Source organism: Anguilla anguilla, chromosome 9 (genome assembly GCF_013347855.1).
Source record: "Anguilla anguilla isolate fAngAng1 chromosome 9, fAngAng1.pri, whole genome shotgun sequence".
Lineage (NCBI taxonomy): Eukaryota > Metazoa > Chordata > Actinopteri > Anguilliformes > Anguillidae > Anguilla > Anguilla anguilla.
This window is the reverse complement of record NC_049209.1, coordinates 20,627,737-20,652,765: the sequence shown is the minus strand read 5'-3', so window position 1 is coordinate 20,652,765 and position 25,029 is coordinate 20,627,737. Positions and strand designations below refer to the sequence as shown.

General features: G+C 46.6%; 2 protein-coding genes across 4 annotated transcripts; both read left to right on the top strand.

Moving 5' to 3' along the window:
• The first annotated feature begins 59 nt into the window (after positions 1 to 59).
• Positions 60 to 10,122, top strand: fdxacb1 (ferredoxin-fold anticodon binding domain containing 1). Of its 3 annotated transcripts, none has more exons than XM_035432877.1 (6): positions 60 to 290; positions 1,125 to 1,310; positions 1,570 to 1,726; positions 2,077 to 2,280; positions 4,019 to 4,177; positions 6,434 to 10,122. In XM_035432877.1, exons 2-6 carry the CDS (start codon positions 1,136 to 1,138, stop codon positions 7,503 to 7,505), a joined length of 1,767 nt encoding a protein of 588 aa, XP_035288768.1. In that variant the 5' UTR covers positions 60 to 290; positions 1,125 to 1,135; the 3' UTR covers positions 7,506 to 10,122. The 3 variants fall into 3 exon arrangements, with proteins under 3 accessions (XP_035288768.1, XP_035288767.1, XP_035288769.1); XM_035432876.1 differs by lacking the exon at positions 60 to 290 and adding an exon at positions 297 to 774; XM_035432878.1 differs by lacking the exon at positions 60 to 290 and adding an exon at positions 298 to 319.
• Positions 10,123 to 11,018: 896 nt separating this feature from the next.
• alg9 (ALG9 alpha-1,2-mannosyltransferase) lies at positions 11,019 to 24,081 on the top strand. The gene is made up of 15 exons (XM_035431856.1): positions 11,019 to 11,390; positions 12,355 to 12,490; positions 12,850 to 12,984; positions 13,312 to 13,382; positions 13,652 to 13,740; positions 13,875 to 14,010; positions 14,634 to 14,721; positions 14,938 to 15,043; positions 15,414 to 15,536; positions 17,094 to 17,248; positions 17,610 to 17,739; positions 18,559 to 18,706; positions 18,852 to 18,981; positions 19,162 to 19,292; positions 23,924 to 24,081. The coding sequence occupies exons 1-15, from the start codon at positions 11,245 to 11,247 to the stop codon at positions 24,045 to 24,047; spliced, it is 1,848 nt and encodes a 615-aa protein (XP_035287747.1). The 5' UTR covers positions 11,019 to 11,244; the 3' UTR covers positions 24,048 to 24,081.
• Positions 24,082 to 25,029: the final 948 nt, after the last annotated feature.

Sequence of the window (25,029 nt, the reverse complement as noted above, 5' to 3'; positions counted from 1 at the left end):
CTGTCTGAAATCCATGGTTTTATTGGTCGCCTTTCAAATTGTGTGTCGTTAATAGTCTTCCGTTGTGGAAACTAACGTGGGCGGTACACGTAGGCTATATTAAAATTAATTATTAAAAATACATTAATATATCCTCTAAATTGGTTGAACCGAATATTAGAATAAAAACAGCTCAATACAGAAGTACACAAACAATTGATAGGAATAAACTCTACAATTAAATATTTAACTGGTGCACTAGTGTTTCTTTCAGGTTCTTCGTGATCGACACACCCATTTTGGAAAAAGAGGTAAACGTTTGCAGTAGATAATGAATCAGGTGCGCTCATTTATGTTGGATGTGAGAGCGGAGTTACCTCGATGGAAAATTACGATATGATTGTTTGAAACAAGTATTCAACATTTGAAATATTCTTCCATTCATCGCCGGTTGCAATGCATGTGTTCCTCCAGTGTTGGTTTAACAACAGCTAGTTAGTTGTTTAAATCTCATGGGAAGGAAAGTGAGTGGCGGCGTCACTCATTGATGATCACGAGCAAATTAGATGGCAACATTTGGTAGCCAAGTTAGCTGGCTTGTTGCTGGTTATCGAGCTAGCTATGCAAATCGCGTCTACAACGCGTAGCTGTATCTACAGGATAGTTCCTAATGCAATTATACACTTAGCGCAGTGTGTGTGGTCAAGGGCATCTCGTCAACTATACAATCAGCTATTGCTGGCTTGCTACAAGACTGCAGTGCTACGTCGCGATCTATTTGCAAATATCAGTGAGGTTAGCTATTTTTAAAGAATCTTTTCAATGCTATCGTTGTGTGCATTTTCACTCTCGTGGTTGTGGTCGTAATTGTGTTATTTACCTAGATAGTTAAATACGGGCTACGAGTAAACTAAAATGTTGCCTAGATTACTTGCTTTCAAGTGGTGTTTTTGGAGAAACTAACGTTAACAAGTAGCATGTCCTTCCACAAGGTAGGCTGAAGTTATGAACCTCCGTTGATTTTATTTGTAGACTGAAGCAAGATCGCTGTAGGTAGGTGGCTGGTTTGAGCTAAGTGCTTTGCATAAACCGTAGGGAAAAAAAATCTCAATTTCATTCGTTCACATCCTGTGCTGCGTTGCCAGGTATTGTGACAATGACAACTCGACGGAAAGTTCTCCTGGTCGGCGAGGGTAACTTTTCGTTCTCAGCCGCCCTGTGCCAGACTGCCGAGGACCGTGTGAGAGTGACGGCCACCTGCCTGCAGTCTGAAGAGGTTGCAAGACGGCAGGACAGCGCGGAGGAGAATTTACAGCGTCTCAAAGAGTGCGGTATGTTCAGGATCGGTGGTCCTCACCATTAAACCTCATTCCAATGACACTGTAGGCAGGACTCAAAACGTTATCGGGATGTTTTTGTAAGCGTGGGCCAGCAGTTTCTCGGTACATTTATGTTGCGAAGTTGAGATTTTCTACTTATTATATGGGCGCTGTGGATTAGTCTCCTTTAATTAACAAATGACTGAGCAAACGTAAAATGTAACTGTCAGGGGATTAGAAAATTGACTTAATTCACCACACCCCCTTACAGGAGCTGAGGTGTACTTCCATGTGGACTGCACACGTCTGACAGAGTGTGAGATGCTGTCCCAGCAGCTGTTTGACTGCATCATCTTTAATTTCCCTCACTGTGGTCGTAAGAGTGGGGTGAAGAAAAATCGCAGCCTGTTGGCAAAGTTTTTTCACAGGTGAGTGCTGGTGTTACTGTGCTGAATTAATATCTGTATTACACCCAGAGCTGGGCCATCCAATAGGCCATATAGGTGACTGTCTTGGGCCCTGGCATGGTTAAGGGGTCTGCATGTCTTTTGGAAATTATTTTTATTATTTTGGGGCCCATTTTCAAGATACTGCTAAGGGCCCCATAGACTCATGGGCCAGCTCTGATTGGACCAGTCAAATAACGCTGCGTCACAATAGAAATGCCAGTTAGATTTCAGACTACTACTGCTGTTGTTTTGACATTTTGTTGGACACTGTTAGTGCTAATTAATAGTCTGAAGATAAATTTAACCTTTGACTTTGCTACCATGTCCAGCTGTGTGCAAGTACTGACACAGAGCGGCGAGGTCCATGTGGCACTGTGTAATGGGCAAGGGGGCACACCAGTGGACAAGCCCATAAGGGAGTGGCACAATAGCTGGCAGGCTGTTGCCATGGCAGCTGAGGCGGGGCTTATCCTGAGTGACATCTGCCCTTTTGATCGGGACAAGTACCAGAGCTACAAGTGTTCAGGTTACAGGTAACGCTTGTCAAATTCTGTTGTTCTGTGGCTTGCTCTCATTACTGTGTGTAATATCAGACTGTCTTGCACTTCTCAGCTCAGACTAAGCTGTAATATGGTATTCAATGCATGGTAAAGACTGCACTCTGAAACGTTTACACTGCTATATTTAACACTATATTTGATAGCCCTTTACATTTTTTAAAAAGGTAAAGCGCATTGAGAGACACTCTTTACATTGAGAGACCAGTGCCACACAATATATCAAATAAGGCTTGGTTCTCCTTTCTGGTGAAGAATATAATACCCGCATTCAACCTTTCACATGGAGTATAACACCTTGCTAACAAATGAAATGTTTCATTGTAAAGTATGATACCTAATCACTGTCTTCACAATGGGTTATGGTTCAAATTTGAGTGATGCAGTTGGTCTCAGTTCTGTTTCGTCAGATCTGGCACAGTGGTCAATCTCCGTTTAAAATTGTTGCAGTAGGTGGATGCAGTCTTTTTGCAAAAACGCATGTCATGTCAAAGTGTTAGCAAATTCCAAGTGTGTTGTTTTCAATTTTATGAATCAAACTAAACTTTCAGTGATCATGGATCATCAGGACATTGCTCCGATTACTTTTGTTACCCACACAAGACTGAAACTTGAACAAACTTACTCTCAACAATGGCAATAAGTTGCCAGACCCCATACTCACTGCCATTCAGTTAGGGGTTTGATGACCTAACAAAGGGGCCCAGCCTTGAACAAGATTAACAACTGTATCTGGACAGCAAACAGCACAAAACAGTGCTTTTTATTTGTATGTCCACTTGTCTCCTGCAGTGTTAAAACATTCAGGGTTTTATGTTTTACCAACCGGTTGAGATTCCGTAATAAACATCTGCAATGATGGCTGGATGGAGAGCATCAGAGAAAATGTCCGCTTTTGTTGTGACCATTTCATATTGGGTAAGAAGAAAATGGCCGCATTAACCGTAGCTGGTCAAGGAGCAAAGGTTTGAATGTCAGTACTTTGATACAGGATTATTTTCATGATCTGAAAAGAAAACAAAGTTGTGTTTGATGCAATATTATGTGCCGCTTGTACGTCTTTCTGTATGTTTAGACTAGTGGGCATGTGGTGTGATCATTAACTGCTTGTGCATGAATTTGCATATAAGGCCACTGGACAAGTCGCAGAATCAAACTGTTGTCCTCAAGTTCAGTGCGGAAGTGTGCTCTCAGTTGTCAGTCGCCATGTAGAAAGGAGACGAGACACTGTATTCGGTGAAACAAGGATTACCGTCAGTTTGTTTTACAGGGCTATGTGTGACTGAATGAGTCGTGTGTAATGAATATTAAATGCATGAGTAATGCTCCAGATGGAAAACGATCACCGGCTACGGCAACTTGCAAACAGTGTGGTATGTAGCAGTGTGTTTTGGCCAGTCGCTGCCTGAGGTACACCAGACTGGCTGAAATGCATCACTGCATGTTCCACTCGAGCTCCGGCAGCTTTGATTATTTGTTTATTGTTTATCTGTGTGGAGCGTGACTTGAGCACTTTGTCATATCTCGGACCCAATAACCGTAAAACAGACAGTTCTCATTGTTTCACCAAATGCAGGTTTCTCTTTTTTCCCCCTCCGTGTTTTGTGCTCTTTGTCATGTAGCCTGCTCCATCTCTGAACCCAGGCCGAGGAGAGGTGGTTCCTCGCAAGGTCAGAGTTCAGCACTTTTACACTGTGATTTCATAATTTCTCAGGAGCCAGGACAAAGGCTTCCATGTGGAAGGCGCACTCACGCACACGTTCACGCGCAGTCTCCCTTACACCGCGCTGCAGCGAGTCAAAATGGAGGCGCTGCTGGGGCGGGAGACCGTCCTCTTCGAGATTCCAGAAGAGCTGAGCGAATATGTGAACAGGTACCCTTGACTCATACAGTCACAGCTGCAGCTGAAGTCTGTTGTTCAGGTTTCGAGTCCTACAACATTGCCGCTGATTTACGTACACAGAAAAATCCTGTACTATGCCGAGTAAATTAAAGTTACAATCTCCGAGATTTCTGTTTCGTTCTCTTTGGCGGTACCAATGGCGAAAAGCAGTAATTGCAGGTGTGTTTTTGGACCTCACTTCCCAGAGATCCAACCGGATCCAACCAGTGTCGCCTGTGTGATGTCAGTCAGTTGGCACCTGGGCCACGCCAACTATAACACTTACTATTTACTGAATAAAAAATGGTTGTTATAAAAGTAACGTTATGTACACACTTATTCATTGTCTAACATAAGGCTAACTTAAGCTGCCTTTACACTGCCGAGCTGGGTTAAAATGCTGTAGCAGACCTGGGGTAGAATTAATGATGATCAATTTCCACAGATGTTCTTTATCCACCTTTTGCCCGGTATGAACATCTTTACACTGCAGAGAAGAATTTGCAGGATTTGCTGCAGCTCTTACAATTATGTATCTCGTGCACACTAAACAGTCTTTCTCGTGAATGATTGTTGTGTGATATTTTTGATGAAACAACTGCCTTGCAAAATGTTACCGCTGGTGTTTCTGGTTTTGCTAGCAAACTGTTCGAGAATAAAGCGGAGCTGGGTGTTAAATTAGCAATCAGAACAAGAATAATAAAACAAAAACAAAGGAGATTTCATCAAAAAAGGGCAAGGCTGAAGTACCATATGAGGAAGCGTAATAAAATAATAACTCTAATCCATACTGCTGTATTCTTTTATTTAGTTTTCTCCGGTTTGACATCTTTACACTGAAATCAGACCTGGCTCTGCTCCACCTATACCCCTAGTTAATGCTCTGAGTAAAGACGGCTTTATTCCGATCATTATAATATATTGATGAACTTGATGGCAATGTAAATAACGGTAACGTTAAGGCCAATTCAGATCAATGATTCGCAACGAGACGAAACGGTTTTAGAATGTTGCAGAGAAAATTGCAGCGGTGTGAACTGGTTAGTTGTAGAGCGTCTGAAGCCGTTGCCTGGGGTCTCAAAAGACCCACCTTGCCAAATCGCCAAATGCAGTTATAACGTTTGCAATCAGACGTCTTGGAATTTTGCAAGCTGCATCCAGTCTCGTTGCGAATCATTGATCTGAACTGACCATAAGTTAGCTACATTGCATCGTTGCAACAAGGTAGCATTGCATTCGAGAGATGTTTTGCGAGGTCGGTACCAGTCGGTAGCATTAGCTAGCGTTTTTTCTAATTGTTAGCTGATATTAAATTGTGTTAATTACATTAGCTAGCTAGCTAACGCAACGTTACCTGATATGAGAGATGGATACTGTGCGCAACATTGTCTAAACTAATGTTGCCTTTCTTGACATGATCCAGTAGCTAGCGTTAGCTGTGCAAATAGCTAGACTATGTAATTTAGTAACGTTACATTGTCATCAAATGTAATACGAAATCTACATGAACAAATAATATGACCTCATGTTACACAAAAACTTTTTAGGGTTCCATACCACCCCCCCCCCCCCCCCCCCCCCGTTATTGTAACGCTAGCAGACACCGGAAAAAACAGTACACCGCTCACACATGAGTTGAAGAGCGAGCCTGTTGCGTTCGCTCCGTCTACCCTCTCTGGCGGACCAACCACTGATGGGTGATGGAAAACGTGTCACTAACTATGCGCCGCTTGTGATTTTTTCCCGGGAATGTCGCCACAGACAACCAGTTCTTTAATCATAAATTATAATAATAATAATATAAATTAATAATAGGCTCAATCACCATTGTGTTACCTAATTTGGCGATAGATAGTGACTGAACAGACATTTATTTTAATGAAAATCTTCGAGATTATTACTTTAAGTAACCCGGAAAAATGAGGGTTAATATTTTGCTCAAGTGAGGGCTGCTGATTGACTAATGCTGCTAAGACACCATTCCAGTGTGTAGACATGCACCGTGGTCTGGTATTGAATCCAGGTTAATGCTAGTGGTGCCGACAGTGTTGAGCAGCCCTGCAGGGTTGCATATAATTGGCCTTAACATTGCCCAGTCTGAAAGTAGTTTCCTCGTTTCTCATTATTCAATAACGCAAATCAGCGTTTCTGTCTGGACGACCTTCCAAAATTCACGCAGGTCTCCTGTTACATTGAACACCTGCAGTCTGTCGCTCGCGTTCACCTTGCGGCATCTTTCCCGGTCAGGGACTTCCTGCGTCCGCAGTCGCGCCACCCAGTGCGGATAGTTCAGGAGCAGCTGCTGAGGGAGCTGCAGTCCGATGGGCCGGTGCGCGCGCTGGAGGTCGAGTGGCCCGAGCTCTTCCGAAACTCCCCGGAGAGGCTGGGGGCCTGCGGGCCCGAGGTGGCCCCCTCGGAGGTCTACTGGATCCGCCCCACGGGGACCCGCGCACTGGGCGAGGAGGACGCCGGCGCCGAAGAGGACCGCGGCTCCAACGGCGGCCAGGACGGGGCTGCCCGGGGCTACGGGCTCCGCCCGTCCCTGCTGACGCACGTCCAGGAGCTGGCGCGGCGCGAGGACTTCCGGCCCGGGGTGCTGCACGCTGTGAGCGGCCTGGTGTTCCGCAGGGCGCCCGTCTCCCGGTGCGGGGGCAGCGGCGCTCCCGCCTTCCACCAGCTCCTCCTCGCGGGGGCCTTCCCCGACGAGCCCCGGCCCCTACTGCATCTCCGGGGCCGCCTGGAGGCCCTGCTGGCCCCGCACGGCTTCTCCTTTAAGGAGGAGGAGGAGGAGGGAGGCGCAGTGAGTCAGGTGTTGGTGCATTCGAAGGGTCCCACCAGAGCGGGACGCCTGGCCGCTCTGCCCCCCCTGGAGGGCGAGGGCCCAGAGGGTGCGGGGCTGTGCGTAGCCACGCTCAGCCTGGACCTGCTGGCTCTGCAGCTCTTCTCCGTGCCCGACTGGCGTCTGCTGTGGAGCCCCGACCCGCGCTTCCTGGCTCACTTCCTCCCCGAGTCGCCCGGGCCCTTCCGGAGCTTCTCCCTGTACCCGCAGGCCTACACGCACGACATCAGCTTCTGGGTGGAGCCCGACAGCTTTGACGAGCTGGCATTTCACGCCCTGGTGCGGCGGGTGTCGGCGGGCGCCGTCAGGGAGGTGGCGCTAGTGGATCGCTTCCGGCACCCCCACATGGGCCACGCCAGCCTCTGCTACCGTCTGACCTACCAGTCCTCAGACCGCGCCCTCTCGCGCAGCCAAGCTCTGGGCATGCAGCTAAAGCTACGCCAGCTCCTCCCCCTGCAGCTTCAGGTCACACTGAGGTAGAGAGGGAGTTAGATGAATAGATATAGGTATAGATGAATTTTACATGCTCTTGTTCAGTTAAGGGTGTCTGTAGAAAGGAAAAAGGGATACAGTTGAGTATGCATCCTTGCCACTCGTGTGTGTTGGGATACAGTTAGTGGGTGGTATAAAAAGGGCGGGGCACAAGGTTTGTAAGTAGAGAAAGCCTGTTTACCTCAAGGTAGCAGTTTATGCAGCAGATCATGCGGCAGTGAGACACAAATTGTGCTGCTTGCACCAGAGCGGTTCTGCTGGACTCACTTCTGGTCGTCTCTGCCATATGCCTCTGGATTATGGCATTAACACCCAGTTCAATTCAGGAACTCTTTAGTTAACTTGTACAGTGGCCTAAAGGCAATTCCATCCATCCATTTTCTATACCCGCTTATCCCTGCTCAGGGTCGAGGGAGGCACTGGAGCTTATCCCAGCATGCATTGGACGAGCGGCAGGAATACACCCTGGACAGTTTGCAGTCCATCACACACCATTTACTCACACATTCATACTTAGTGGCAATTTAGCCTTTCCAGTTAGCCTAACCTGCATGTCTTTGGATTGTGGGAGGAAACCGGAGTACCGGGAGGAAACCCAGGTGAACACGGCGAGAACATGCAGACTCCACACAGAAAGACCCTGGCTGGGATTCACACCAAACCATCTTGTTGTGAGGCAACAGTACTACCTACTGCACCCCCGTGCTACCCCCTATAGGGACTTACACTGCAAAATGATTGGTGATGATAGAAAAAAACAATGTAGTTATTTATTTGATAGAAAAATGAGGTAAAAGAGATGGAATGCTTGGATTTCACAGTGGGCTTGGAACATTGTGTGGACATCGATTTTGTTTAGAAGTAGAGATTATGCCCCATGATTTTGAAAACTGGGTTTTTTAAAAGCCAGTAGGGATGCAGTGGATACTGCCTATTATTTTGATGCTGTCTTGTCTGTTTATTAATATACATTATTAATTTCTTTCCCCATGTCCTGTGTTTTTGCTTTGCTACATTTCACTGTTTTTCAACCCTGTTACTGGGGACTCACTATGCTGGTTTCATAGCAAATCTTTTAATCAATTAAGGTTACTGAAAATGTGTTCTACCATATTTGTGTCGTTAACCTTATTTTAACACAATGGAGGTTTGGCTTGCTGCCATTTTCTCTCAGTAAATTCATTCATTTTAAACAAATGGTTTCAGGTTTCCACACTGTGAACAAATGGGAGCCAACTATTTCACAAGTCCGTTTGTAACTGAATAAATAAAAAATGGAACCTCTTTCAAATGGAATCATTTGCCATATAGTACATATACCACAGTAAATGGAAAAACAGGTCTGACCGATTGAAATTCCGGGGATGTGAATTTGGGATATTTATTTTCAAGGGCATATTGCTATGGTTGGAACAAATACCAACATAGGGTATTTGTTTTCACAGTGGGTCCCCAGGACTTTTCAAAACAACTAAGTTTTAAAAATGTTGTAACAGTTTTTCTTTGTATTGCTGTAAATTATGGTAATGAATTCTGTGCATCTTGTATTTTAAATGTAGCTGGCTTTCCTTAGAAAGTGTAAGAACACTTGCAGCCCCCTTACTGATAAAAAGAAATTGTGCTGCTGAGTTCAGTTGTAAATGCATCCCCCCCCCCCCCCAGAAATGTGTATAATTGTTGTTGTGACTAGTCTGTCTGAAATATTGTTTTATTATGAGTTTTAAGTTTACATGCATGTTTACCTTTTTGCCCTAACAAATATGTACTATGATGTGTTAAAAAAGGTGGAATGTAAATTGACGTGCTGCTAATTCACACAGGATGATAATAAGCCATAATACGGTATAGATGGTTGTCCACTTCACCTCACTCTTTGTAAGGGCTTACATGCAGAGCCTTTATTAACAGGTTGTTGACTGAAATGATATCATTGCCTATTAGTTGGGACACTTCAGTGCTTACCTATATTTATTTATATATATATATATATATTTATTCTCTATACTGAATAGAGCTGTGCTGTGTAGAGCAGCTGTGTCTTTATCCTAATTATCCTGGGGTAATCAGATTTATGGCTGTCCAAGAAGATATTCCCTATATAAGGTGTTTTGCTTTAGGCAATGCACAATCTGTCTGCAATTATATCGCTGTCTGATGATGTTGGTTAAAGTTTTCATTCTCCTATCGGTCAGATGAAGCCAATGTGGCAACCGATAATTATTTCTATTGAAAGCATCCTTGTACAAGGCCAAGGATGGAAACAACACATGGCTACAACAACATGATTAAAATTTTTTAAAAGAAATGAGAAACAATATTAGTGGCCTATTTAAAATGGCTATCCTTAATTGTTCAGTTTTGGTGAATTTGGCAACATCTGTGGTGACTGGTGGTCACAGAATGAATATGTACTGATTTGTACAAACGCATACATTTTTGTAAATTCATATTCCTTTTTCAGAAATACCTCATAATTCATGTGTGAAAACCAAATGTATGTTTTCTGCATGTATGTTTTTCAATAAGACACTCAAATGTAAAATTTGCTTGTGTGATGTGTGGAATATGGATTTGCTGATGAAGTTACACATGTACATTCAGTGAATTCAGTTTGTGAGTTTTCTTTTTTTATATTTTTCATTTTGAAACTTTCCTTGCACTGTTTCTGTGCCTCAATCCACACAAAAATATCTACCGTTCCACACTGTACCGTGGTGTTGGTGATTTACCAGCCTTTCTGGGAACCAGGACTCATTCTTTGCATCCCAGGATGTAAGAACAGGGAAACCTCTGCAGTGAGTAAAACAGATTGATAGTCCCTTTATGTAGAACGTGCATGATTTGAGACCGGGGCGGGGGAGATTGCGATCGTAAGATGCACCTGTGGTTTTGGCCTATAACATTACACACAATATTTTCCAGGACAACTACTGGTTTTTTGGGACGTTTTGGCAATTCTCTCATTTTCCATGACTGGAACACTGCATCACAAAAGAAAATATCCATGTTTTCCAGGACATGTGGGAACCCTATTAAAAGATAAGGTCTGCATAATTTTAAATTTGTCTTATGATCAACATAAGAAAAAAATATATATAATGGGTAAGGAACTGGTCTTGTAACTGAAAAGATCAAAGGTTCAATTCCCGTAGGGCACTGCTGTTGTACTCTTTAGCAAGGTACTTAACCTTTATTGCTTCAGTATAGCTGTATAAATGGATGCAATGCAAAAGTTGTGTAAGTCCCACTGGGTAAGAGCGTCTGCTAAATACCTGTAATGTACTGTAACATCCCACGAAAAGACTGAAATCTAGGCTACAATTAACTATCCTACCAAATATTGTCCATCTATCTAGGCCATAGATAGTTTATTTGTCCTCAAGGAGGAAATTATTTTCCACAATAGGTGCATACATAACACAAACAGGTTAAAGACAGAATTCTACAAAATACAGGATTTACAGGAACACTTAATTACAGGGGGTTACACAACAGAGACAGAAGGCATGGATAGCCTAGCCAATATCCCGGTAGTCAGAATTTATTACGTTAGGCTTATTCATGTTTTTGATACAGTATTTGCAAAGTCATAAAATTTAGTGATTTTGATTATTATGGTCTGCCTGCTTTAGGCGATTCTGAGCTTGCCCACACTTGATATGGCCATCTTTCAATTGATTGAAAACGCGTTTGCGGCCGACGCGGCCATGGTGTGCCAGTAGTAGAGATGGCGACGAGGGGAACCCGGCAGCGGAACAGACGAGGAAGCAAACAAGACGCAAATAACGTGAATTCCAACATTGCAAGTGATACCCGTATAACCAAAGACGAAAAAGGGATCGAAGACAATAAAACTCCAGAAATACGGAATGAGTGAGTGCTGCAGATGAGTCGATTTTCATAATCATTAGCTAGCTAGCTAAGTAACGTTGGCTGTCTAAATCTTCTTTAATTTTGCTAACGTTAGCTCGCTAAATTGACATAGCATGTGACAGGAGCTCCGTAAATAAATATGTCTCTGATTACTCATTATATGCTAGTGCGTTAAACAGAATTTCACATCTCGTTTAAAATATAGCAGCGATTTAACTGCATAGCTGGTGTGGTTCATAGGTTACGGACACGTAGCTACGAAGTAACAACCAATTGTCACGTTGTCTCATTCATCCCAGGGTGTTCGATGGCTAGCTAACGTTACCATCACCAATGTTCCAAAGGCTTTGGATTTGACGAGTTAACCTGTGGAATTCCTCCACTTGTGGGAAATAGGCTGGCGAACACTTTTATTATTCCTAGTGCACGTTAATGTGTATGAAGCTTTATTGGCTGCCAATCTTCTTAGCTTTTTGGTCTTGAAAACTAGCTAGTAGTTACGTGTGTACAAGCCGTAACCTGCTTAAGATATAGCTGCCAGTTGTTAATTAGGTAAAGGTTTATCTGGATGAAAGACAAGAAACAGCAACCAGTCACTGTGTTCTCGTCACACATTTAACAGAGTTCAACGCGGGACCTTTCGTGACTGAAGTTAGCATATTAGACTTCGTTCTGTCAGCTCAGATGTCGCATAGAAATAGCAAATTGCACACTGCGCATGCCCTGTTAGATAAACGATTATCTTTTAGCCATTGCGCCTCGAGATCACGATAGGTAGGCATTATCGTCAGCAATTAATCTTACACTTAGGGTAAATGTGATGCTTTATTACGAATCTACAAGGTATTTAAAATTCAAATTCATTCTGGAATATTGCTGTGCTCTCTCTGCTTTGCCCCTGGCTGCTTAGTTTGTACCCAGATAAGCATGTGATCCCCTTCACCCAGCCTTTATCCTATCGTAGGACCTCCAGCAAGGCAGGCCAGGTATGGGCACCTGAGGGCTCCACTGCTTTCAAGTGCCTGGTGTCAGCCCGCTTCTGTGCTGCCTTGCTCAGTAACATCTCCGATTGTGACGAGACCTTCAACTACTGGGAGCCTGTGAGTGCTGTGCACTGCTGACAGCTCAGTCTAACAATCACCTAATCATGTCTCCTTTCAGTACTCTCCAGATGATGGGTTCTGATGCTCTCCCAATCACTCTCAACTCACTTTTTAGCATTAACTATATCACATTTTATAACACACTCAGTCACATTAATTCTTCTCACTCTCAGATGTCATAGTGGAACACATAATAGACTCATAGTATCTTATTGTCCTGCTCTTGTCTGTCACAGTCTCTTCCTATCGCTGTCTCTCTCTCTGATGCACTGTTATCATGTCATTCTAAAATTATGGAAGGAGTAGACCGAATAAAAGAGACTTGTGTGTGAGATCTCCCCCTTCTGCCCTGTCAGACACATTACCTGCTGTATGGCAAAGGGATGCAGACGTGGGAGTACTCCCCGGCTTACGCCATCCGGTCTTACGCCTACCTGTGGCTGCACGCCCTGCCCGCCTGCTTTCACGCCAAGATACTGCAGACCAACAAGGTGGGTGCTCCCAGTACCACAGGAAAAGGGCTTATGGAAACATCAGTGTAGAGGCTCAATGCATTTCAGGATTTAATGCCGACTTCTGACTATACCCCCGATCATTTATTTGATTTTACATTTTATTTAAAAAAATGTTTTAGATTTTTGTACATTTTTGTTTTCTTGGTGAAAAGAGTTTACTGTGATATCTAATGTAGGAGAGGACCAGTACTGGTCTGTACTGCTGTTTGGAAAATTAAGCCAGAAAAATTGTTTGGAACAAATGCACCTCTGAATCAGTGTCAGTGCAGAATGACCCCGAATGTTGTTTCCTTGGGTTGATAGGTCCTGGTGTTCTACTTCCTGCGCTGTGTGCTGGCGTTCACCTGCTGCGTCTGTGAGCTCTACTTCTACAAGTGAGTGCTAGGGAAGTCCCTAACCACAAAGCGCCTGTATAAAGCTGTCCTGCAGTTTTGTAGAGGGGCTGGTCAGAGCGGACAAAAAGGGGTGCCTCAAGGGGGGTGTACTGCATGCTCCACCTGAACAGAAAGGGATGGGTCTTAGGTAGGGTCTAAAACCTACTGGCTTGATGACTGTGAGTCCCATGCCCCTCACCCGTGCCCCCATTCTCTTACCTTTTGTGTGTGCACGTGTGTACATGTCTGTCCTTTGTGTTTCTTTGCAGAGCCGCGTGTAAGAAGTTTGGTCTCCACGTAGGACGGCTGATGCTGGCCTTCCTTGTCCTGAGTGCCGGAATGTTCTGCTCCTCTGCAGGTTTCTGTAGAAGGATTATTTTATTTTTGTGTTATCATTAGTATTTTGCATAAGATGTTGGATATGTTGTGTAGGTTGTCCTGGATGAGCAGGTATACATTGTTGAATCTTAATGTGTGTCATGTGATCCCCAGCCTTCCTGCCCAGCACTTTCTGCATGTACAGCACGATCGTGGCTATGACAGGCTGGTTTCAGGACATGCCCAGTTTGGCCATCCTAGGCGTGGCAGCAGGGGCCATCGTGGGCTGGCCCTTCAGTGTCCTTTTGGGGTGAGAGTATAGGCTCAGTTTGAGGGGTTCTGAGTTTGGAAATGGGGGGAAGACCCTGTATGATATATTCCTGGATCCCTGAGCCCCCTCTTGGCTGTCCGGTAGAACTGCACTATTTCTGTTGTCTGCACATCTGAATTTGGATGCCCAGGCCCAGGGGAGCAGTTATGAGCCATTAGTCAGGCCTGGGACACTCAGAGCTGCAGATTTAAAATGGTAAATAAGTTGATTAATGTGACTGATTAGCTGCATATCCCACTTGCCTGATGTCCCAGGACTCAATCCATCCCTGATTGGAGGGAAAGAATGAACCAGTAGTGCTACTGGCTTCAATGCCAGATTTGAGCATCCCTGGGTTAGGCTACTGGGTTTCAGGTTCTTTTTCTGGAAGACCGCACTGTCTGTCGAATGATGGAACAGGGTATTCACCCTGACTTCTTTCAGTAAAACTTCAGCTATATGGATATGTGCTGTGTAACTGGTCCTGGAGAAGAGTAGCCTATCAGATAATGTAATTTTATATATCACAATACTTACTGTCTTTGCATATTAAAGTTCTCTGGTCATGCAGATAGACTATTTGAATGTGCAGGAGCTGAACTGACTGCTCTGTGTTCTGATAGGTTGCCTATTGCCTTTGACCTGCTGCTGCTGAAACGCAGATGGAAGAGCTTCATTACCTGGACTCTGGTGTCCCTGCTTCTGTTCCTGGTAAGCTCACACACAATTGTTTGAGTTCTCCAAAAGTAAACGGCCACAGTAGTAAACTGTCCCTCACAATGCCATGTCTCTCCCTCTCTTTCTCGCTTCACTCCATCTCTTTCCCTCACTTTTTCTTCTCTCTTTGTTCTGTTATCTCTCTTTGTACCGCTCTATTTTTGTCCCACCACTCTCTCTCCCTCCCCCTCTCCCCTCTTCCTCTCGTAGGCCCCTGTGGTGGCAGTGGACAGCTATTACTATGGAAAGCTGGTGATCGCTCCCCTCAACATCATCCTGTACAACGTGTTCACTCCGCATGGCCCCGATCTCTACGGTACAGTTTATTTCATCTGCTTTGTCCCAGGGATGTTTTTGCACTGTAGTGAAACCGTCTCTCAGTTTTTTTTTTTCTATTTGTTATTTCGTTTTTACTGTATATAACAGATAATTCTTTCCTCATAAATTGTCCCTATATGAATCACATGCAAGACAGGAGAAGCTGAAGCTGCCGCAAGTAAAGATGTCTGCAGTTTCAGAGAGCTAGCAGGAAGGGGCAGTGTTGGCTTATTATTCGCTGAAAGTGGATTCGTGGATACACTTCTCTGGTTTTATGTTTTATTTGTTCTGTCTGAACCTAGGTGGAGCACTAGCTTAAAGTAAAGTTTGCGTGTGCTTTTGTGTGTGTGTTTTTGCGGTGAGTGTAGGCACAGAGCCCTGGCAGTACTACTTTGTGAACGGTTTCCTGAACTTTAACGTGGTGTTCGTGCTGGCCCTGCTCTCCCTGCCTCTCACTGCGCTGATGGAAGCCCTGCTTCAGAGGTTTAATGGTGAGCAAGCACTGTGACATCAGCTCCCTTCACTCAATACCGTGTGTGTCAGTGTGAGTCAGTGTGTGTGTGTCAGTGTGAGTCAGTGTGTGTGTGTCTGTGTGCTGAAAGTGGGAAAGGGCTGAGTGTGTGCGGAAGTGTGTGTGCCGGCCGGGTGATTTTGTGAATGCTCGTTATCTCGAGAGGAACGGTTGCCGTAAACGGTCCAGAGAAGCGTGCGGAGAGAACATTGTGTCTCTTTATTAATGAATGCAGGCCTTTGCTAATGGGCTGCTGCCTGGGCGCTAGCCAGTGTTTGAAGGTTATTAAACACTCAGAGATGCCAGACATGTTTGATCAAATGAAATTAAATGCTGTCTACTTCCACTGGAGAATGTATTGTTCCTTTGCCCCTTTAAAACACGTGCTCAGTACCAGCCTGCTATGAGCTGCAAGGGTAGCATGCTCGTGGCCTCAGATTGAGCATGGAGCATTTCAGACAGGGGCTCAGGCTTCTGCTGGTTTGCTGGTCTATGTGCTAATTCACTCTGAGGTACTGTACAGCACACCCTGTACAATGGCAGTTACACTGCAGTGTCAATGGCAGCTCAAAAAGAAAAGGGTTCATTCACATAACCAGTTCAGGAGTGGCTGCTTGGACAGCGCATTCGGACTGTGAGGTCACAGCTTGCCGTTCTGCCCGCGCGCGCGATACAGCTATTCGCGCGTAAGCCGTGTCATTTGCTGGGGAGGGGTGTGAGAGTTCGGTCAGCAGGCTATAACGCTCAGTGTTGAGCCGCTTGCATTGTGCACCCAAATCCAATTAGCCTGCAAGGATAACAATGCATTCGTAATAAGGGCATGTGCTCTATAGAGATTAAGATCTCTGTGCTGCACGTCTTTGCTGACAACGCTCAACAATAAGCATTTCTGTAACTGGGCACCAGGTGTTTGGCTGGCAGACATTGCATGACCTCGCATTGCGTTATTGATTTGTACTGAGTGAGAGGGAGAGAGTGTGATAGAAGAGAGGCGGTGATGGAGAGGGTCATAAATGGAGAGAATGTGATGGAGGGAGACTTGGAGGATAGAGGGAGAAAGGTGAAAGACTGATGGTTGGATTTAGCGGCAGCAGCAGGATTACAGTGCAAGCATGTGACCTCACCAGGAAAAGAAATAGGACTTCTCCTTTGGTCATGCGGCTCACATTTAACACAGCTGGGTGGTCAAGGTGATAGTGGCAGGAGCCTTGACAGCTTCCTTCCCTCCCCTTATGCAGCAAAAATATATTTTTCCCACCGAGTTGAGCCAAGCTGGGTGTCTGTTAGCCCAGGGTGTGCTGTAACTGAGCTGAGCTGAGTTTTGTGTCTGTTAGCTCCGGGTGTGCTGAATCTGGGCTGAGCTGAGCTCTGTGTGTCTGTTAGTCCAGGGTGTGCTGTAACTGAGTTGAGCTGAGCTCTGTGTGTCTGTTAGTCCAGGGTGTGCTGTAACTGAGTTGAGCTGAGCTCTGTGTGTCTGTTAGTCCAGGGTGTGCTGTAACTGAGTTGAGCTGAGCTCTGTGTGTCCGTGTGCCTGCAGTGCAGAACCTGGGCCGGCCCTACTGGCTCACTCTCTCTCCCATGTACCTGTGGATGCTGGTGTTCTTCACGAGGCCCCACAAAGAGGAGCGCTTCCTCTTCCCCATCTACCCCCTCATCTGCCTGTGCGGGGCTGTGGCCCTGTCATCACTGCAGGTGAGCCCTCTGTTCCCACACAAACCTGATCACTCTGTCCCAACACAGCTCTCCCCCCACAAACTCACACACACAGCCACTCTGTCCCAACACTACTCTCTCCACACACACACACACACACACACACACACACAGTCACTCTGTCCTGACCAAACTCTCCACATGAAACTGGTCACTTCGTCCAGATATAACTTTCCACGCCAATGTCAACTGTGATTTATCATTTGCAGGCAGGTAGGTAGAAGTATAAATCAAACTCCGTGAATGATAGGACTAATTAAGTAAGTGAAAGTGAGCCCCCAGGATATGAATGTCTTTCCCTTAACACACAAGTCTTCCTGCATGCATTTGTTTTCTGCAGAAGTGCTACCACTTCCTGTTCCAGCGCTACCGTTTGGAGCACTACACAATCTCCTCCAACTGGCTGGCCCTGGGGTCTGTGCTGCTGTTTGCGGTTCTGTCGCTGTCTCGATCCGTGGCTCTTTTCAGAGGTGAGGAAAACCACACGTATACACACACACGCACACCCGCACGTATACACACACACACGCGCGCGCACACACACAGACTTATACACACACAGGAGCACGCACACATGCACACACACCCACATGCATATACACGAGCGCACAGGTAGTGGGCAAAAAAATTAAAAACCAGTGTGAAAGCCATGTAATCAAGTGTTGGGCAACTAGCATTTTTTTATTAAACTGGCTATCCTTTCCCCAGGCTGAAAAATGTGAGCAAATAAGTAACCCACTGCACAAGCTGTGGTTTCTCGCCTACTTTGCCTTGCCTGCACACCTATGTGGTAGATGTGCTTTGCATGTGCTTGTTGTCTTTCATTTACCAAGGTGTTTCCATAGTTTCTGCATTGCCTGTATGTGTAAATACACGTAGCAACACACATTTACACAAACACACACACACACACTCAAACTTATAATAATGTCTGCATATACACACACCACACTCATACTATAGTGTTCACAAGTACTGTATACACTGCACAAAAACCAGACACTCACATGCATGTATACACTGTAGAGCACAAAAAAACCACACACAAAAGTATATACACTCACAGGCACATTCACACCTTCCCTCTAGTTTGCGAACAGATGCATGCATGTAAATTGATGCTCATGCTCGCTTACATACACATACACCCCCCACACACATGCACTACACGCATACATGTACTCCTACACATGTACCCATAGTCACATGCATGTGTGCACAGACACTCTCTTTGAGGGATTTGTGAATGGCTAACTGAATGGGCCTGGCCTTGCCTTTTGTTTGTGTAGGCTACCATGCCCCTCTGGACCTGTATCCTGAGTTTCACCGCATCGCCAAGGACCCTACCATTCACACCGTTCCAGAGGGGAGGCCGGTCACCGTGTGCGTGGGCAAGGAGTGGCACCGATTCCCCAGCAGCTTCCTGCTGCCCAACAAGTGAGTCGTGCAGGCCTGCTCCCTGCCACAGCCGCATGCACTTCCTGTGCTTTCTTACATGTGTGCTTTAGAGGCCCTTTGTCAGTAAATCTGGGGCCCTAATTGCACAGATAGTAATTCTCAACGTCTCCCCCCCCCCCCCCAGCTGGCAGCTCCAGTTTATTGCGTCTGAATTTCGGGGGCAGCTCCCCAAGCCCTATGGCCCAGGCCCCCTGGCCACACGGGCCCTCCCCTCCCACATGAATGACCAGAACATGGAGGAGCCGTCCAGATACGTGAGTGAGCTTCACGCCTTCCGCTGAGCGGAAGTCTCCCAACACACATAAGCATACACACACAGACATAAGCATGCCAACAGACCCAAAGACATGCACGCACTCAAACGTGTCTGCAGACACAGATACCCGCGCGCCCGTGTGTACTGACTCTCTCGTCTCCTCTCCTGCGGCCCCCAGGTGGACATCAAGCACTGCCACTACCTGGTGGACCTGGACACAGAGACGGAGGCCCCTCGCGAGCCGCGCTACGCCGCCAACAAGGAGGACTGGAGCATCGTGGCCTACAAGCCCTTCCTGGACGCTGCCAGGTCAGTCACCGCACTGGGCGAAGCCGTGCCAGTTATGCGAACCTCAGCCCATGATTAGGCTTTTTCGGTTGATTTTTTACCCCAGTTTGGAGTGCTCAGTTAATTGTGCTCTAGCTCATCGCTGAGGCTTCTTCCGACAGTGCTGACTGTCATGGTCTCCCCTCTGGGACACTTCAGTGTCAGTCGCCGCTGCTTTCGCTTAGAGGTCCATCTGCACCCGCACATCAGGAGTAGGACAGGTGGAGCACATGCACACTTCTGATGCACCTTCCAGTGAGCCGATGTGCACGACAACAGTCTTTTCTCCTTGCCGTTCCAGTGGGTATACCACAGTCTTCCAAGAAATAGCAACTGAAGAAACAAAATCTCTTATTGACTGAATCTCAAAAGGAAAGGCACAGCATGCTTGACATTGCACACTGCACCCTGAAGAGGGTGTTAATGACAGGACACAGGAACTCACCTCCTCCTGTTTCAGGAAACTGTCAGTTTCCTTTCTTGTGCATTATCTGGAGTCTTTCATGGCCTCAGCTGCTCCTGCTGTCACACTGCTCTCTAGAGGCCATGTGAGGAACTGCATGCAGTAGGGTGCCTTTGTCATTTGCTAGAAGTTTACTGGACTTTGGGAAACTTGTGAAAGATGTGAAACTCCTGAAGGTGCATTTGCCCTGCTCTAATTACTGTAATTACCACATCCAGCCCCTCTGTAATAATAATGTTTCTAAATACAGAGTACGCAGAAAGACTCACTCAATCACTCACTCACTCAGACCCACAAATGCACACACAGAAGCACACATACATACAGGACAATGCATGTCCTCTCTCTCTGACACACGCACACACACACACACATGCAAGCACACTTATACGTGCATGCAACATACACATGACACAAATGCACACACAAGCATGTGCACATACAATGAGCTCCATAATGTTTGGGACAAAGACAAAGATTTGTAATCAATTCACATGTGGTTGAAGTGCAGATTCTCAGTGTATAAAGGGTAATTTTAATGAATTTTGGTTTCACCATGTAGAAATTGCAGCACTTTTTATACATAGTCCGCCATTTCAGGGTACCGTTATATTTGTGACAATTGGCTTACAGGTGTTTCTGATTAGTCAGGTTTGTTCAGTTGCTTCCTTAGTGCAGGTAGAAGAGCTTTTAGTATCTGGTCTTTATTTTAGTCTTTATTTTTGGAGTCTGTTATTGGATTTTTTCAACATGTGGATCAGTGTTGTTCATTAATTATGAAGCTAAGTAATAAGTGAAAAACAGTCAGAGACATGAGCCAAACCTTAGACTTGCCAAAATCAACTGTTTGGTGCATCATTAAGAAGAAAGAGGGCACTCACAAGCTCTAATTGCACAGGGCCAAGCGCATGAACACAAACACACACACACTCGCACACAGACTCATTCCCTGCCACACGCGCAAGCGCACACACACACACACACACACAGGCATGCACACACACAGGAGCTCCCGGCCACACGCGCAAGCGCACACACACACACACACACACACACAGACTCATTCCCTGCCACACGCGCAAGTGCACACACACACACACACACAGGCATGCACACACACAGGAGCTCCCGGCCACACGCGCAAGCGCACACACACACACACACAAATGCGCCTGTCAGTCCTGGAGGAACGTGCGTCATTGGGGCCGTTTGATCCCAGCGATGTGTGTGCGGTGCAGCTGAGAGGAAAGCTCTAAATATGGGAGCATTTTGCATGCTCACGGAGACGCCTTCCCCAGCCCCCCCTCCCCCCTCCGGTCTCACAGAGCGCTCTGCCGCAGCCTCCGCTAGGCCACCCTCATCATCAGAAATCAATGGGGTCGCTCGGTCAGAACAGCCCTGCAATCCCAGCCCCGCTCAATCACGAAACCCGCGCTCCGGTCGTCTCCCGCAGCTGTTCCGCACACCCTTGAAGGTCGCGGCTGCTCCTCGCGGCCTCGGGTTGGGTCGGTCTCCGCACCTCCCTCTCTCCTCCCGCGCTCTCGTACGGGAGGGCGCGTGCTCACGTCCCCAAAGGAGTTGAAAGGTGCATCTGCTGAAGGGTAATGAGCTGACTGGCTCCAGCTTGGCGCTTTGGCTGGGTGATGGGAAGGGTGAGTAAGTGAGGGCATCTGGCAACCTGATCTGAAACAGCCGAGCTTACCGATGTGTTTCGTTTCCACAATCTAAAAATGAACAAAGTGTTAATAGTTATTGATGCCACGGTGTCATTAGAAGGCGTTTTAACCGAGGCAAATTGTCTTATTATTATTCATGTTTTTTTGTTGTTAATGCTCCTTGTGAATGCTGTAGTGGCTGTTGGAAAATAAGAAACTATTATATATATATATATATTTGCTATGTTTGAAATGAAAATACAAAAGAATGTTTTATTTGGGGTGTTTCCATTTTTAATATTTACTTCAGTGAGAGATTCAGCTACTGTCAGACAGGTACTTGCATTACATGAGCGGTGGGTGACACTATAATAACTGAAGTGCGTTTGATTATATTATGCAGGGCTATAATGGCTCACGCAGTTAGGTTGGGTCAGCGGAAACATGTTTATGGATTTATGCTATTATGTTCAGACATGGCTAGCTTAATTTGAAGAGACATGGATCATTTTGTTCTGGAGTATGTCATGCAACACCATTAGCGTACAGTGCTACTGTATTGAGTGTTTTGTACGAAACCTTATACAAGACACTCCAGGTTTACCCTTTAATATATTAAATTAAAGCCACTTACTCCGCTCAATTCCAAAGTTAACGTATATTTAGTTTAAAGCTCAGCCTGTGAAATCTTCTGGATGGTGTTTCAGTGCAGTAGCTGAGGGAGAATATATCTGTTAGTGATTTCAAGAGGATTTCACTGCATTTAACACTCTGTGATCCCTTCAACACCCCCATCCCCTCCCCTCAATTTCTCACATGCCTGCTTTCACACCTCCCACTGCACGGCCTTATGGGACGTGTACTGACGTCAGCGAGAGCCAGCGCAGCAGCCCTATCTCAACAGTGCTGGGGAAATGGAGCTCGCAGACAGAATTAGAATCGCCATGTGAGCCAGTGGCTAATTGGGCCAATACGACAGCTGCTTTGACGTCATACCTGCTGCCCCCCCCCCCCCCCCAGTTTTCCTTCAAGTCCAATAGGGGTTCTTAAAACTCCAAACCCCAACCTCCTCTGCGGTCCTACTTCCCACTGTGTCACCTTAAGAAACCCCCCCCCCCCTCCCCCGCTACACCCTATTGCTGAAAAGTTTTTTGCGCCCCGCCCCCTCATAGTTCATGCACACACCCTGCACACAATGGTGAGACCTCACACCTGCACTGTAACTATAACACTTCACACCACCCCAACTTTTCTCCATGAGACTCTGCTGCCCCCCCATTGTAGCTGCCATGTTAGTTGGTGGGAGCTGGACCAGTTTTCCATGTCTGAATTGACCCTCTGGAAGGAGCCATGTCCTACCGCATCTCCCCGGGCCCCCTGTTCCGGAAACATCCTGAACCGTACATGCTCACGCCCACGTTCGGGTACGCTCTAGTGCTCTCTCGGGGTGCTGTAGCAGGAACAGGCTCGGCGAAGGGTTGGGCAGGATGCGGGGGTGCTGACCAAGTTCCGCGCGTCTGAGCGGTGTAGAAATGCGCCCCCCGCACTCCTATGGAATTCCCACCAGGAGTCGTCCTATTAGATTCCTTTGTCTTATTTTCCAAGAGATCCCGTACAATAGGCGAGAGTGGTCACGCTGCACACCACACGCTACTGCTGTGAAGCCACTGACCGGTTACAGGGAAATATGTCAGACACACACACACAGCTGCATGCAGCCTGCTATGGCCCAGGCAAAATGCGCATAAAGCGCTTCTGCGTATTCTCATCTGTGAATGCGAAGGTTTTTTTTTTGTTGTGGGAGGGAGGGCGGCATTCCTGCCTGTTTATCGGTCTGTGTTTGGAGGTCAGACAGGAGCCTTGTGATGGCTGATGGGGAACTGAGACGCTCGAATGCGCAGACGACTGGAGGTGACTCTGTCCTCTGTCTCTCTGCATTGCACCCCTCCTCTCTGGCTGATCTAACCATCCCAGAGCGATGGGCTCTGCCTGCTGTGTGCCACTGCTGACATTAGGGGGCAGCCTTGCATTATTTCAGGGAGAGTATACGACAAACACGCTTTATTGAAAACCGAGGCAGGTTTTGTCAGATGAGAGAGCTTCTGATTTCCAGCATCACAGATGTCGTAAGGGTTTGGAAATTGTAGATTAGTAACCAGAAAGATGCATGGTCCCTTGCCGCAGATCTTATGGTATGTGCTTATTTATCATGTATTATGTATCATGTTGCATTATTCAAATTTCTATTGAATAAAATAAAATATATATATATATATATATATATATATATGTATTGCACCCTTTGTTGTGCTTTTAAGGCTGTCTCTTTAAATTCCTTCTGAAGAAGTATAAATGGGTCATTATTACTGGATACATGTATGAATTGCAAGCTGCAGAGTAAATAAGTGATGTGATAAGGTGCTGTCATTTTCCTGTCCTGCAGTAACGTTATGACAGTAAGGTAATTAAGCTCGCTTTCTCTCCGCCTCTCTCAGGTCTTCTCGCTTGCTCCGGGCGTTCTTTGTCCCGTTCCTGTCGGAGCAGTACACCACTTACAACAGCTACGTCATCCTCAAACCCCGCCGGCCCAAGCAAGCCAGGAAACGGACACAGCCCTGACCCCCCCGACCCCCGATCCCAACCGCACACACGCTTACACACATGCAAAAACACACACACACACACAATCACTCTGTCTATCCCTCAGGTCATCGTTTCCCATATTTCCTCTGTCATCAGCTTGGTCAGCGGCTCCACCTGCTAGCAGTGTGTTCGGCCAGCGGGTGTGTGAGCGTGCACACGTGTGATTGTGTGTATTTGTGTGTATATGTAGTATGTGTCTATTTCTTTGTGTGTGTATGTCACGTATGTGCATTTTAACAGTGTGTCTGTGTGTATGTGTGTATTTATGCATGGATGTTTGTGTGAATGTGTGTGCGTGTGTGTGTGTGTGTGTCACACTACTTGCTTGGACCAGGAGGGTCAGGGAAAGGATGAGCCTGCAAACACAAACAGCAGTGGAGCTACAGAGCAGCTGTATGACCAAGCCCCCTCTGACCTCTGACCTCTCCCCCACTATCACACATTCCTTTACCCTTCGCCTACATCCATCTGCAATTCTGCCTCTTGGGTTTGTGTATAAAAGAAGGAGGCTGAAGATTCCGGTCCCCTCCCCGTCGTGGTGTATCCATGTTTTCTTTGTTTCCCCGTGACCGGCCCAGGAAACCAAATGAACCGAACTCTGCCGGCCTCCACCCGGCCTGTTTACGCCCCGGCCGGAGCCTCGTCCCACGTCTGTCGCCCGTCTCCCCGCGTCTGTCCCCCATCTCCCCGCGTCTGTCCCCCGTCTCCCCGCGTCTGTCGCCCGTCTCCCCGCGTCTGTCGCCCGTCTCCCCCCGTCTGTCGCCCGTCTGTCGCCCGTCTCCCCGTGTCTGTCGCCCGTCTGTCCCCCGTCTCCCCGCGTCTGTCGCCCGTCTCCCCGCGTCTGTCGCCCGTCTCCCCGCGTCTGTCGCCCGTCTCCCCGCGTCTGTCGCCCGTCTCCCCGTGTTCTTTCTTTTCAGAGTAAATATGAGAATCATGCTAAGCCATATCGTGCGATTTG

What these genes read in the sequence shown, in the direction of transcription:
- fdxacb1 (XM_035432877.1), top strand. Translation starts at nt 1,136, where the DNA reads ATGACAACTCGACGGAAAGTTCTCCTGGTCGGCGAGGGTAACTTTTCG. An exon ending in ACAGCGTCTCAAAGAGTGCG is followed by an intron (nt 1,311 to 1,569) that starts GTATGTTCAGGA and finishes ACCCCCTTACAG; the next exon opens with GAGCTGAGGTGTACTTCCAT. An exon ending in TTGGCAAAGTTTTTTCACAG is followed by an intron (nt 1,727 to 2,076) that starts GTGAGTGCTGGT and finishes TACCATGTCCAG; the next exon opens with CTGTGTGCAAGTACTGACAC.
- alg9 (XM_035431856.1), top strand. Translation starts at nt 11,245, where the DNA reads ATGGCGACGAGGGGAACCCGGCAGCGGAACAGACGAGGAAGCAAACAA. An exon ending in CCTTCAACTACTGGGAGCCT is followed by an intron (nt 12,491 to 12,849) that starts GTGAGTGCTGTG and finishes CTGCCCTGTCAG; the next exon opens with ACACATTACCTGCTGTATGG. An exon ending in TGGAGGAGCCGTCCAGATAC is followed by an intron (nt 18,982 to 19,161) that starts GTGAGTGAGCTT and finishes TGCGGCCCCCAG; the next exon opens with GTGGACATCAAGCACTGCCA.